The sequence below is a fragment of the Vanacampus margaritifer genome, chromosome 4 (assembly GCF_051991255.1).
Source record: "Vanacampus margaritifer isolate UIUO_Vmar chromosome 4, RoL_Vmar_1.0, whole genome shotgun sequence".
Lineage (NCBI taxonomy): Eukaryota > Metazoa > Chordata > Actinopteri > Syngnathiformes > Syngnathidae > Vanacampus > Vanacampus margaritifer.
This window is the reverse complement of record NC_135435.1, coordinates 21,091,693-21,107,002: the sequence shown is the minus strand read 5'-3', so window position 1 is coordinate 21,107,002 and position 15,310 is coordinate 21,091,693. Positions and strand designations below refer to the sequence as shown.

At 39.7% G+C, this 15,310-nt stretch overlaps 1 protein-coding gene and 1 long non-coding RNA gene across 4 annotated transcripts; both read right to left on the bottom strand.

The window, feature by feature from the left end:
* Positions 1-413: 413 nt before the first annotated feature.
* Positions 414-10,688, bottom strand: LOC144050244 (uncharacterized). 3 transcript variants are annotated; one of them, XM_077563344.1, is made up of 9 exons: positions 10,402-10,688; positions 9,749-9,882; positions 7,708-7,825; positions 7,565-7,635; positions 7,411-7,486; positions 7,256-7,318; positions 6,645-6,714; positions 6,118-6,196; positions 5,465-5,655 (listed from the first exon to the last, which is right to left on the bottom strand). In XM_077563344.1, exons 1-9 carry the CDS (start codon positions 10,531-10,533, stop codon positions 5,652-5,654), a joined length of 747 nt encoding a protein of 248 aa, XP_077419470.1. In that variant the 5' UTR covers positions 10,534-10,688; the 3' UTR covers positions 5,465-5,651. The 3 variants fall into 3 exon arrangements, with proteins under 3 accessions (XP_077419469.1, XP_077419471.1, XP_077419470.1); XM_077563343.1 differs by lacking the exons at positions 5,465-5,655; positions 6,118-6,196 and adding an exon at positions 414-938 and having other exon boundaries at positions 10,402-10,686; XM_077563345.1 differs by lacking the exons at positions 5,465-5,655; positions 6,118-6,196 and adding an exon at positions 1,403-3,495.
* A 1,628-nt stretch (positions 10,689-12,316) lies between these two features.
* LOC144050335 (uncharacterized) lies at positions 12,317-13,163 on the bottom strand. The gene is made up of 3 exons (XR_013293831.1): positions 13,079-13,163; positions 12,782-12,921; positions 12,317-12,478 (listed from the first exon to the last, which is right to left on the bottom strand). It is a non-coding gene; the product is annotated as an uncharacterized LOC144050335 (long non-coding RNA).
* Between the last annotated feature and the right edge of the window lie 2,147 nt (positions 13,164-15,310).

Genomic DNA, 15,310 nt, shown 5'->3' with positions numbered 1-15,310 from the left:
GCCTATAGGCCTACAGTTGATGCAATGAAGAGCAAATCTAGAGTTTCTATTAGCAGCAATATTCATAATGTAATGTACAGGCGTATGTACGAAGTGTAGTAGAAGAAGTGATTATAGTTAACTATTATCTTGTCTGGTAACACAATTTAGTTGCAAACATCTGCTCATCATTTGTCAACTTGGGAGAGACAATTCAACAGCTCATATTATAAATATCGTACAGGTTTAAAATTCATCTACCCCAACCACTTTAGAGTAAATGGAAGGCTTTTGCCGACTTTGATCAGAAAGTAGGAAAAATACTTAATTAGGCTTGGCTGTCAGTACATACAGTGCACAATATGGTTTGCTTGAGTGAAATGTGCACAGGAACACATTAACCCTTGAAATAAAGCCACAAATGAAGCAATATACTTGATTTAACAATTTATTTATGATCTTAACATCTCAAGGATCATAAATTTGGTATGACAGAGAAACATAAACAATGAAACAAAAAAAGTGAGTTCAGTGTGCAAACATTTTGAGTGTGTACATTCAAGGAACTGTGTTAATACTAAGTGGGGAAAAAACAAGGTAATCGATTAATTCTTTAAGGGGGGGGGGGCAAAAAGGCAAATACAAAAGTATTCCATAAAAGGTTTCATAACGTGATTATAACTGATGACCATGTGACGTGTATCTCCCTGAAAAAAAAGTGCTTATTTTCTCAACAAATCAACACATACAGTTAATGCTGTACAGTTACAGAGCTCATCTACAGTGGCTGGTTTCTTAATGAGGTCTGAGGAGACACAAACGTGTGTTGCGTTTATGGCAGCCATGTTGTGCCAGAGCCAGTCACGATGTTGGTAGTCAAATGTTACAGATCTCCATTAGAGTCTGATCCAGCAACTGCTTTATGCTCACTTCCTCTTCTTGAGCCCGAGCAAGTTTATCTGTTAATATAGCATGGCAGCGTTAAGAGCCGTTCAAACAACATTGCAAACACAAACAGGAAGCTCTAGTCAGGATTATAGTGTACACACTTGTAGAAAATGTGGCAAGTGTAAACTGCAGGAGTTAGTATTCAATAAGTAGGGACAGTTTTGAAGTTTATATTTTGGATTTCAGTTATAGGCAGGGCTGTGATCACGACTGCATGAATGGACTTAATACATTTAACACAGTGGACAGTTTCATTTGTCGACCATACCATTTACAGTCAGTCAGTAGGAGAATAAGTCTCGGCTTCACAAAGATTTCCCTTTAAAAGATCCCTTAAAGTCTGTTAAAGGCTACTATTGAGGGACCAATTTGCCTTATAAGAAGACTCACACTTGATTTAAAAAAAACAAAAAAAAAAAACACTTGAGAATACCAGAGACAACAGGTAGACTTTTTTGGTTAGAGTGCTGAGTCATTTGTTTTTTTTTTGCATGAAATGTACCAACAATTCCTTCCACATTTTAATGGGGATTACTTACCATTTTATCATTTACATTTTGACCATTGACAAAAAAAAAAAGTCCAAAATCAAGGATAATTGTGTGTAGCCATAATAAAGGCCTTTTCACACTGCACTTGAGGACAGATCGCCATATTGCGATGCGCAATGTGGAGTAAAATTGAAAAATGTTTAATTCAAGAGGGGCTTTGCAGTGATGTCAGAAGGTGCACAAAATGAGAGAAGGGCTGGCAGAAGGCTAGGGACAATAGAGAAACCAGTGGGCCACTTTCAAATTGAACATTTTTCAAAATTGAGGGCATTTGCACGTCGCCGCATGGCTCTCTCCTAGAGACCTCGTAACACTTAATGAGTACGTCGATGGCATACCGCGTATTAAGTGCAGTATGAAAAGGCCTTTACTTCCTAGTAGTCTGCTACCCAAGCGTGTCCAAATATGGGCAAGCTTGCATTGGGACGCTGTGGTCCTTGCTCACCGAGAAAACCAAATGCAGTGTGAAAAGGCCTTTAGACAGAAAGATGACGAAAACAAACAGCCTTTAAAAGCTCCTCAGTTTATGACAGACTTATGTTCCTGTCAGAACACAATGGACTATCACTAACCTATGCTAACGCAGTCATTCATGACCTTCGGAAATATTTGGTATGTAAACATATTTCTAAAACATAAATATAAAACTAATGAAAACCAGTATGGCACCGAGTACGCAGTCTCATGTATATATAAACTGCAGTGAAGTAAATCAGAGCAGCGTCTCAAAAGTAAATTGAATTTATGCGCACTGACTAAACTAAAGTGCATCGTCCACTTTTCGAATCAAACCCGTTTGTGACACCATTTCAAGTTAGCGGACTTATTTCGAAGTCTAATCAAGTAGCTACAGTAATTTCGAACATTTGACTCGGAAGTACGACTAGATTTCCCAAAATAAAAAAGGGTAAAGTTACGCGTCATGCACCAGTGAGTTTTCAGCATAGATCAAGGCACACAAGGAGAGCGAGGTCCACACTGAAATTCCTTGTCTACAGTCAGCCTAAGCATAGGCTTTTTAACTAATTTGCTCCCAAAAACATATAAATATGTTCTATTTTAAATATAACCAGTGTCCCAAAGACGTATTTAAAACATTTATGGGGTTTTTCCCCATGCTTGAGCATACAGAAGGCTTTGATGCAGCCTCTGAACTGCAGAGAACAGTTGAAACAATGTTAGTTATTACAAAAACGGCCAGCAGGTGGCAGTAGAGTATAAGAGATCGAGGGCCATGTTGCAAACAAGCCGTTTCCCCCGAAAGTTTAAAACAGATTTGAGAATAATGATGAACTTTTTGCTGCAAAAAAACAGAAACAGATAGAAATATACTTTTTTCCTGATGAAAGAAGAGACTAATCTTTTCTTCTTCTTCTTTGGAAGGTTCCATGTTTTCATAGCAGTGAAAATGGCTGGGAATGAATGAGTTAATTTGCTGACAAGCAGGAAACAGTTTGGAACGCACTGCACTGACTCCTGCTGGGTTAGATTGGAACAACAACTTTAATGTACTGAGAGGCAACTGGGTTCATAGAGCACGAGCAACTAATCAATAGCTTTGACTTTCTGTTGTGGCCATTTTTCTTGCATAGTCTAGGCCCATATTACTCTAAAACTTGAAGCAACCACAACATTATCAGTTTATTTATGCCAAGTACTAATACAGATCCTAATGAACGAATGTGCCACAGCCCTGACATTAACTGAGGAAAAATGAATAATAGACGCATTGATAATTTTCCAGTTAGTTTGACCTTCTACAAAAAGGTCAACATGAAGCATGCATAGTGACAATAAGAGTCCAAAATTAGTTTAGTTTTTTTTTTCTCCTGCCGATTAAAAGCACCCATCGATTGGAGCTGTGCACCAGGGCCGTTTGAATATGCACTTTGCATCAAAGTATGAGGACATTTGTGAAGAAGGTAAATGCAAAGGAGACGGCCTCACGCCTCGTTTAAGGCTACCCGTAGCTCGTTGGTGAGAAGACGGTTTTTCTCAAGCTGCTTGTAAAGGTGGTCTTGACAGTCGGAAGGCAGGTGTGTGAGAGAGAGAGAGAGAGGAAACAGAAGGTAGGTTAGTAGCAGAAGACAAAAATAAGACAGCAGAGGTTTGTTAGTAGTTTCTAGCATCAACTTTTGGTCCTTTTGAACCAGTCAACATAGGCTTCTGTTGGCCATAAAAACAATTAAAGCAGTCCTTATGTCCAATATATTTTCTTTGGACATAGGGACAAGTAATAAGCTAATTTCTCTATGAAAAAAAAGAGAACAGTGTTTTAGACCACAACACCCTGGTGAAGACATAAGGAGTTTAGTCACAATTTAGCTGGATAGGCAGCAGCAAATATTTAGTTATCGAGTGCCTGACCACCTTTCACATGTGAAATCTAACAACTAAATGAATCCTAAGCTACCTGCCTATTTTTATAAATGTGAGTGAATGTTGTGAGCCATTCTTCACGTCTGTCATACGTACCATTGCGCAATAGTGAGGCCAATTTACAAAAGTACTCCCAAAGAGAGTTTTTCTGCCCATGATTGGATGATGGTGATGGTGAAATTAGCCAGTGGTGGCTATGCGCCATTTATTAGTAGTTTGGATACAAAGGGTGAAAGAAAGCTCTGGAGAGAGTGTCAAAGTCTCACAAATGATCAAGAAACATCGCAAAAGTACTAGTTAGTTGCAAGTCTTTTTGCTCAGTGTCTTTTTTTTATTGTCACTAGTCAGGTCATAAAAAAAATGCTAAATATAGCGCCAAAGTTAGCAACACTAAGTGGTCTTTTGCTTTATAGCAAGCCCAAAATTCAACCCCAAGTCATGTTAAGTATGCTTTAATTTTCTTTCCTTTGTGTATTTTGGCAGAATTATTTCAGAGTTTTCAGTAAAAGACACCTGGGAAATGTTTTTCATTGTGACAAAATATCTCGTGTTCATCTGTGGGTTAAAGTTTGAGATTAAGCGGAACCGCTAAAGTCCAACACTCATTGCGATTGTACAATTCGGATATCAGACAAATTTGTCGAGGGAACTACTCATATGTCATAGTTTCACAAAACTTTTAGGATTTTATGGTTTTGTGACGCTTATTCTATAACAAGGAACAGTCACAACAAATGGAGAACAATAAAAATAGGAGCAAGAGGTTATATACAGCTGACTAGCATTTAGACTCCAGCTTGACACTCGTTATACATCTACAGGTATATACAAAGCTGTCTTTGATCATCATAATCGTATTTAAATTATGATTAAGACACAGGACGGAAGCGTTGCCACTTAATGCATCATAATGCTACCGACGTTAATATTATCCAAAATATTGAGAGTTTTGTTCTAATATTTTCAGACTATTATTAGCATGCATGCACTCATACATTTTGGGGACAATCAGTCACAATTTTCGCATATATGGCACCAAAATGAACCGAGTGTACACCACTTTCACAACGAATTTTGTTTTCTTCTCCTTTATTGAAGGAAGAATATGAAACCTGAGATGGTTAGGAGGTGCCATTTAAATTATGCCAATACTTGATGACATAGACATTTTTTTTATAGCACAATAGACCAGGAAACAAGACAAAAATTTACAGTGCCGTGTTTACGCATTCAATATGTCACAGTGAAGACAAAAATGTCCAATATGGCAGCATGCAGGCAGGCCATGGTATGTCATTATTTTGATACTTAAATCGGCTTAAATCTTTTTTCAGGGAATCAGATAACATTGAACACTTAAATGTTCATACACACCGCCTCAAAAAATGACGGAAAAGGAACGTTGAGTTGTGTGTTCCTTTTAAAGACTCCACTGCTTAGAGCCCAACAAAACACCAATTCAAATAATAGTCCTCCCACACAAAAACGGGGAGCAGCGAATGGGAGAGGAGCTTTGGAATTTATTCAAAAGCCACTCAAGAAAATAAATTAAAACAAAACAAACAAAAACGAACATGATGATTGCAGGAGAAAAAAGGGGAAAGGGCTGACACAGATGGAACAAGTTTTATTTTACAGCAAAGTAAAACGGCGTGAAAGGTGTGCATGAGAGATGGATGATGGTGGCGGCAGCAGCGGTGGCCCAACGTGTACAGAAAGTGCCATAGAAGGGCAGTACAGAGGACAGAAGACAGAGATGATGACGAACCAGCGTATGGCTTGAGATGTACACATTTAGCTGTAGGAGAAAAGAAGAAACAGAAAATGAAAAAAGGCAGAATGAAGAATGGAGAAATTGGAAGCAGGCATGAAGAAGGGAAACGGTTGCACTTTGAGATTCTCGTCTAAAAACTACATTGCACACGAACGTATTAGTAGATGCAGTTAATGGACGTAAAGGTGCATCTCAATACATTTAAACATTCCGAATCTCTATATGTAAACTCATTTAGGTTGTTTTTTCTTTTGTAATATCCTCACTTTTTGAACTGAACTACTGAATTAAATGAAGTTGTCCACATCCAAATCTTTTGAGATGCACCTACACTTTTCTCGACAAAACACATCTAGAGAGAATCGGTTAGCAAAACCCAGACAAGCCACAAGGAGGAGCTATTTTATGTTAGAGTGATCAAGGCTGTGTGTGGATGGACTACTAAAAAGGAGGCACACAGCACACACGAGCATCATGTTGAATTACATTGAAGTCATGTCGTTGAGGGCGTGGTCCAGCTCCTCGCTGATGGCCTTGTACTTCAGTTTCTGGGCATACAGCTCATCTACGGTGGGGGAATTATTACCAAGGTGGTGGGTCGGATTGAGACAAAAACAAAGAAAGGGAAGGAAAATGAAATGAAATCAGCAAACAGAGGCAAATAAAAAGACAAATGAAGAAAACCATGGAAGGGAGCAAGACGGTAATAGAAACGCAACAGCTGCAGAGGTAGTGACAGATTCCGGAAGAGTCACAGAGAAAGCGTCCGGGTCGACACCTGCCGGCCTTGAACAGCCAGCGGATCGGAATGCCATACACAGGCGACATGTCACCGTTGCCAATGCGAATAACAGCACGGCCGTATCAACCTTTTTCGCTGGCGATAAAGCGTTGAAAACCGCGACGCCCGCGTCAATCATCTGACACTGGATTATGTTTCAAAGAATCATTCCTAAGACCCAGATTTGGGTTCTTCAAATCCCTGATAAGATTTTAAATAAATAGATTCATACCCTCCAAGTCATCGATGGTCTTCTCAAGCTTGGCGACTGATCTCTCAGCAAACTCGGCACGGGTCTCAGCCTGCGAGGAGTTAAGGAAATAGACGGACACATGAGCACCCTCGATGTTGAAATTGAGCAACTTTTATTCAAAACTGGTGATATTCGAGCCCTACACTACAGGGCAAGGAAGCATATTTGGTAACTCATCTGAAATGAATATGTAGACTGTATAATATAGCTCCTTCACTATACAGCCATGATATACGGAGAAAGTTATTAAAATATCACAAAATATTACTCTCATATATCATTAGAAATAAGCAGAGGTGGCAAATCCCGGTCCAGAAAGTAAAAACCCTGCCACAGTTTGGCTTTAGCCCCAGGTGCTAGCTAGCTAGCTAGCTCCCTAGCTAACTTCCATGGTGCTCGTTTACCTGCTAGGGAGCTAGCTGGCAATAATAGTTAAAGCCACACTGTGGCAGGGTTTTTACTTTCTGGACCTGGATTTGCCACCTCTGGAAATAAGCATTATTTAATAGATTAAAAAGTTCCTCAATTTATTTTCTTCAACAATTTCCTGGGGTTAATATGATAACCAAATCAAATCTGAGCCTCCTTACCTCCTTCAGCTTGTCTGTGAGAACCTTGATCTCCTCCTCGTATTTGTCTTCCTTCTGCGAGTACTGTAAAAAGAAAAAAAGAAAAAAAGTCTCAGAACACTGCAAACAGCTTAAATGATATCATGTTGTTTCATTCTTCTCTTCTGCTGCCTTACTTTCTCTGCCTGAGCCTCCAGAGACTTCAGGTTGTTCTGCACGGTCTTCAGCTCTTCTTCAAGCTCGGAACATTTGCTGTGGTGTTTTATTGTCGGTAGTCACGAACTAACACTGTGTCCATAAAACTAGTATTTTCGCGTGTGAGGTTCCTACCTCTCAGACAGTTCAGCGCGCTCCTCTGTACGTTCCAAATCACTCTCAATGATCACAAGCTTACGAGCCACCTGAAGTCAAACGCGAAACATGAGTTAGTATATGTGAAGGTCTTTCAGACGCCCTCCAGCTGGGAAACTCGCCTCCTCGTATTTGCGGTCAGCCTCCTCAGCGATGTGCTTGGCCTCCTTCAGCTGGATCTCCTGCAGCTCCATCTTCTCCTCATCCTTCATCGCCCTGTTCTCAATAACTTTCATGCCTCTGTGGGAATACAGTTGGCAATTTGGTTATTTCAAAGGGAAGTAAAAAAAAAAAAAAAAGAAAAAGAAAAAAGAGACACAAATTCAACTATATTGTGGCGCAAAAGCCAAGGCGACCACGTTCGATTTTGTGGCATGAACACTTCAGCCTATGTGGAAGAGGCTAAAAATCAGGGGTGAGCAGATGATCCAGCCTGCCATGCAATTCTACAAAAACCCTCAGAGGAACCGTTATAAAGCACCCACAAACGCTGATAAAATGTCATCAGCGTTTCCTCTGGGATTTTTTTCCCCAACATATTTTTTTCCCTAATATTTGTATGAAAAACAATTCTCGGCTATCAACATGAAACAGTCAAATAGAAAGACAGTATGGTAACAGCGCGCATGACGGTGTATAAATACCTCAAAATGCATCAGGACAATTGTAAATACTATATACATACTAGGGGTGGGAATCTTCGAATGTCTCACAATTCGATTCCGATTTTTGGGTGTGCTTTGATTCAGAATCGATTTTCAATTAAGAACTATTTTTGATTCAAAATGATTTGATCGACAATGATTTTTGCTTCAATTTATAGATGTTCAAGGAATCGTAATGATCTACTCCAGTCTGACTCGCTAATGCTAATTAGCGCGCTACTCGCGGCACTTTTAATCACTCAAACGAACGCCTCCACGCTGCAAAAAAAACAACTTTTATTGGAATGACTTGATCGTGACTTTTTCCCTCTACTCTCTAATGAGGCTACAACTTAACAGTGTATCCGACCGCGTGAAACCACACTGCCCCTAAGTGGCCAAAATCGGGTACAACATGAACAGCGCTCCCAATAAAGGCACACACACAAACAAAGGAAAGACAGTATAACAATTTAAATAAAATCGATTTGGGGACATTTAAAATCGATTCTGATTCGTACTAAATGAGAATCAATTTTTTGGCACACCCCGAATACATACGGTATATTTGCCTTTTCAAGTATGAAAGGGTCTATAAATTTTGGTGAGGAGACCCTACATCGCACATGAGCATGTCATTTAGCCTGCTGTGCATTTCTATAAAACATTATACAGGAAGCACCACAAGGAGTTGGATTTTTTTTTTTTGTAATCAACTTTTTGGGGGAAATAATTTAAGTCAAGAACAAACTGACTTGTAAAATGGTACTGGACAGGTAGGTGCCAAAGGAGGGAAGTCAAAAAAGTAGTTATAAGTAAGTGAAAGAAGGAGACATAATAAAAAGCAGCGACGGGGAAGGAAGGGGAATAAGGAAGGCTGGAAACAATGAGAGAAGGTACGAACAAAAGTACGTTTGAGGGATGAAGTAAGGATGTAAAAATAAAATGCAACTCTTCGGGAAACGAGAAAAGGTCAGGAAGGAAAGGATTCTGGGGCGAAAATGTTAATACAACTTTAAGTGTAAACGTTTCAGAAGCAGGAAGGCAGGAAAGAGGTCAGAAATTAAAGTGGGAAGGTGAGAACAACAAAGAAGGAACAAAAGTAGGTTTTAGCGAAGGATGGATAAAACGAGGGTGCAAGAATAAAAAACAACTGCAAAAAAGATGGACAGTCAGGAAGAAAAAGATAAAAAGAAAGAAAAAAAACATTCCTGACTGTTGTCCCACCCTGCTTAATGTCACTGGGTGACTGAAAAAAGGTTTCCCACCCTTGTTATGTACTCAATGCTGCATTGCAACATGTGGCCAGAAGTGGCATCACTGAGACAGATGCTTGGGAGTGGTCCTCCTACAACCTTTGTCAACAACTAACTAAAATGAGGCAAATAGAAGCTAGTTCAAAAGAAGAATCATTATTTTTGTATTTTCTGTCATCACATCTGACAGTCGCCGACTATAAAGCCATGTGGCTATTAAATGGTGCAAAATAGTGTTGGCTGGCTTTGTAAGGTGGACCCACCTCTCGCTCTCATCAGCAGCCTTCTCAGCCTCCTCCAGCTTAGTCAGTGCCGTGGCCAGACGCTCCTGGGCACGGTCCAACTCCTCCTCCACCAGCTGGATGCGCCTGTTCAGGGAGGCGACATCACCCTCAGCCTGGGAAGGGCACAATACAAGTCAGCAAGGTGTGTTTGTATAAGCGCTGGTTTGGAGGAGGACTTCCAAATAAAATAAAAAAACTTCTCATGGGAATTTGCAGCATCCAAACAAATCTTGGGCGTGGTGAGGGATGCAGAAAGGACGGACGGGAGTGGGGACAGTGGATACATTTAGCACCGCTTGGGTTGAATAATTTAAATACTGTGACTGCATGAAATCTCAAAGTCATGTAAACATGGCTGCTTTAGGCTACTTGCGGGGTGCTCCATGTTGCTCGTGGGGTTTATCACAAGGAGGAACCTGTCGTCAAGCTAGCGAAATCGTCACAGGGCGTTTTTACGCTAATGGTTGGCAGGGGGCTCTCAACGAGCTACAGCAACCGACGTGTATAAATACAACACATGAGCATAAATTGCTGCTGTCTGGGCCTTTCCGCCACGCTTTTTGACCAGATTTACGCTTAATGCCGTCGGCAGCCTCAACACTAATTGCCTTAAATCATTAGCGTCGGCTTACTGCTTCCCTCGCGCTCCTCTCAAGGTTGAGTTCCCGCTGGAGTAAGGCAGCCCGGTCCTCCGCCGCATCCGCCTGCTCTTGTAGCGACTTGATTTTCTTCTTTACCGCCTCCAAAGAGCTTCCACCGGCCATGATTGTGCCCGGACTGGCGTTGCTTTCGTTCCGGCTAAGCTAGAGTGGTTCTCGTTGGCCTCCACTAAAAGGCGCCGCCGTCGGACACAAGGCGAGATGCGGCGCGTTTGATCCCTGCCCCCACCGCACTTTAATCAAGTCCTGATGAGGATTGGGACGTGCCATCGAACCCGGAAGTGACTCGCCTCGCACGGAAATTATTTAAAGCATCAACTAAATTAAAATATATACACTGTTGCTTTTCACGTAGTTGGGTGTGTTGACCTATTATCATTATTTTATTTATTTATTTATTTTTACAAAAATATTGTCATTCATAAAATCTTTGAAAATTAGACCCAATTAAGGAACGATTAAAGACGACACCCCCTACTGGAAAATTGAGCTCATCCAAAAACTGTGTAAACAGTGAAGTTACATTAGCACTTAAAAATATTATTACAGAGCATACTTAAAAAAAAATTTTTTATAAATAATATGATTATTAGTATAATAATAATTATTATTATTGTTATTGTTGTTGCTGTAATATTTTTTTTACTTTAATTGACTAACAGTAAGTGACAGACTGACCAACTGATTACGTGACAAATTAAACTTACTAAGTAAATAACTGACTAACTAACAAAATCACACACTAAGTAAACAACTGACTAACTTCCTACTCAACTGATTCACAAACTAAATATTTTATTACTAAGTAGTTAGCTGAGTGAGTGACTGACTGACTAATGAACCCTTATTCGCTAATTGAGTAAATAACTGACCGTGATTTCCTACTAACTGTTACTGACTAACTGACCCACATATCACTCTCTCACTTAGTTCTGGAGAAATTTCCTAATTTTGTAACGACATATTTTATTTACAAACAATCTGACTTAGTACCTAATTGACTGACTGACTGACTGATCATCCATGCTTTAATAACTACATATTTTGCTTACAAAAAATATACGAACTAACTAACTAACCAGCTAACTAACAACAGTAACTGCTTGTTTATTTTCCTACTTAACTGTCTGATGAGCAAGCTAACAAACGAATAAACTGACTGAGTAACCTGGACCTTCCTTACACATTGTTATACTGAGACTAAGAAAAATACAGATACATAAAATTCTAAATACATTTCAAAATTTGAATTTTCAACAATTTGTGTGGTTGATCAGACACTTTAAATTGTTTGTACAGTATATGTGAATGTTTGTCTAAATGGTTGTTTGTCTAAATGTGCCCTGCGATTGGCTGGTGACCAATACTGGATGTGCCCCGCCTCTTGTCTGTTGAGAGAGACTCCAGCTCACACACAACCTCATTTTTTTATTGATTGATTGATTCATTTATTTATTTTACGTCAAGTGTTATTTACAAGATAGTATCTGAATTACAAATATCTTTCAATCACTTTTACTAGTTGGCCCTTGAAATAAACAAAGCATAATGTAAAAAAAAAAAGTGGTCGTTTTCGAACTAGACTGTTTAATGTATACACAGCCAGAAACTGGTGATTTAATTATAAGTGTGGACATAATGGAGACGGCCCGTGCCAACTGGAACAAGCACATATCTGTCAAGGTTCACATGAGTCAAACACACATGTAAAAACACTCTGGTGTAACACTACACCGGTACTCGGTTTGGTGCCACTGCCTTGAATGTAGGTAAGCAGTGACCTTACCATATAGAGGACACACTAAATATAAACTTCTACCCACAGGTGTTTTCACTCGATTATTGCATTTTATAGCCATTAATTTAGGGTGGGCGGTTGAGAGGGAGGTCATTTCAAGGTTACACGACTGAGGCCTGAACTCACGTCTGTGGCTTTCTTCTCAGCCAGCTCCAGTTTTTCCTGGGCATCCTTCAGGGCTTCAGAGTATTTGTCCAACTCATCCTCTGTTGACTTCAGCTTCTTCTGCAGTGCTAACAGGTCATCTTCAAGCTAGGACACACAGATTTATCATTGGGATTCAAATATACAAAATACATATTTATGGATATTTTGTTATGGTGACTTTTTAAGAGTGACTCCAGCTACCAGAGAAAAATTCCTTCAGTGGTTGGACATAATTGACCAATAAAGCTGAGTAGGCTATGTGATTTAAAAACAAAAACAACTTATGGTTAGCATCTTTAAGAGTGTTATTATTGGTTCCCATTGCTAATATTCATTAGTATTCTACATATTATAGCAGTGGACATGCACACTTGTGCGTAAAAGCGCACAGCAAATGTGGATGCCAACCTGTTTGCTCCTGTCCTCTGCCGCTTTCTTGTCCGACTCGGCCTGCTCAGCTCTGTCCAAGGCGTTCTCCTTGTCGAGCTTGAGCATCTGCATCTTCTTCTTAATGGCATCCATGGTTGCTTAAGTGGTGGTGATTTGCGCTATGGATTAAAAAACAATAAACAAAAGATGACAGGTGAGGGGCTCGGGTCGGAGCGTCTGAACCACACTGAACGCCAAGCTGGAGTGCGAGCTCGCCTCGGTTGTAGTCAATCAAATATGTCTTTTCGGACAGGCGGGTCACTGGACACCCAATACCTTTTTGGATACGACTGCAGCTGCTTGCCAGGGCAGGAGCCCTATTTTTTTGCGAAAGTCTTCACCGATTCGCTCCTTGGAGACATTTGACCACTTGTGTGACCATACATGGCCGATGGGTGTCAGTCAAGCAGCCCGTCACCTCCTCCCTCTCTTCTTGCGGCACCTCCACGTCCAGCCCTATTTCGAACACCTTCCATGCAACAACATGAAGGAACATGATGATAACAATGACCTAATTAGACGCACTTTTAAAAGTTTTCTTTCCGCACCTGTGATTTGATATAGACTATAGTAAACCCAGTTTTGACAAACACAGTACTGCCTGAGTTTGAAGGGATTATTTTTATTCTATTTTGAAAGATATGAATGTATTTATTATAAAGCAATCAATTACGAGGTAGGCTATTAAATTGCCTTATTTGTTTGACATTAATTCTAAAAAGTTAATCTCAGCTTTGGTTGATTTTTGAAAGATTATAGTATTATCTATTTATCTATTTATTTATTATTTGAAACATTTATTTATTCATTATGATCTACTTATTATGACACTATTAATTTATAAATCACAGTGAATTATAGGTTTTCAATTGTATTATTGATTCTATTGTTTTTCATTTTAATAATAACAATTAGAATTCAGTTTCAACTACTTTCTAACATATTTTATTATTTTTGAAAAATAGGTATTTATTTATTTTAAAACGTTTTGAATTTGTTAATATACCAAGTTTGGTGTAAGAAGAGTATTTAATTGTGTGATTTATTTTAATTCTGGCATAGCTTTATTGTTATTATTATTATTATTATTGATGTTTGATACCACTTTTTTTTCCCAGACCAATACCAGTACGAGTATTCAACTCTTGAGTAGTTACCGATACCAATGCCAAGTACTAAACCCATCATTACTTTTGAAACATAAAATTTATGACACAACTAGTCTTTGTCAAATTCTGTAATCTAGCGATTTATAATTAGTCCGTATTATCCGTCCGTCCATCTATCCGTCCATCTATCCGTCCATCTATCCGTCCATCTATCTATCCATCTATCTATTGAAGAGGGTCTTCTGCCCAGATTTAGTCATAACTGTTTTAATTTCCTTATTTCCTCAGTAGAGCTTTGTTCTGCGGATGTATATTTGTGAGTGTTATCGCAAGTTCTGCCAGGTGCAGTCATGACTGAAAAACCTCCTCTACTGTATTCCTCAAATGGTCTTTTGTTTTGTGTCTGAATAGTGTCCTTGAATGTTATCGTGTAGGTCCGGTCAACTCCGGTTGAACTGTTTACTGGAAACTGTGGTGCCGCCCTTCAAGATAGTATAAGAATATTGTAAATCCTCTGTAAACTTCTCACTTGTGAGAGGCTACAGCCATTGTCTGTAACTCACTTGTGCCCGGAATATTCTGTAGAAATAAAAGCTTTGAAGGAACTGTTCATCGTCTCCAGCCTGTATTCGGATAACCAACATTCTCACTACCCGAAAGAAAACGAACACGCGGAGGAAAAGATCTACTCCACAACAATATCTATCTATCTATCTATCTATCTATCTATCTATCTATCTATCTATCTATCTATCTATCTATCTATCTATCTATCTATCTATTTGCCTCCAGTATATACAGTATAGTCCCTATCTATCTGTCAACCCTCACATTAGACAGTCAAGCGAAATAAAGTCATGTCTGAGTATCTTGTGCATGTGAGCTATTCATGCAAAGCAAATCTATCTGATTAAATAAGCCTCGTGTGGAAGGTACTCCCCCTCTGAGGGGGGTGTCAGGTTCGCTGGTGGCACTTTGTGTTTGTGTTCCAGGGATCATTTGGGAAGCTCCTGGCTGGCATACTTAACATCCTGGCTACCACCATATGGACTTTTGCTCATCATCATCATCCAGCTTGTCCGAAGGGCTCTCTGTGCTGATGCATGTTGGACAGTCAAAGCTCTTTAATTGGCCGCCCTGGATCGAGTAACTTTTGGCTTTTCAACAGCCCACCCCCGGTCTGATTCTTCCCTCACCTAGGCCCCCTTTGGTAGTTCACAGGGCCATTGGCGTTGTTGCAGCTGTCACACACATACCGCGGCCTGGGCCAAGACGGCTACATGGTGCGGTAACAGTAGCTTACTGACCGCTGGTGTGAATCATTACGGGGGGGGGGGGTTGCCTGCAAATACTGATATTCATACACAATGAATGATACAAGCTATAGTATAGCATGAAT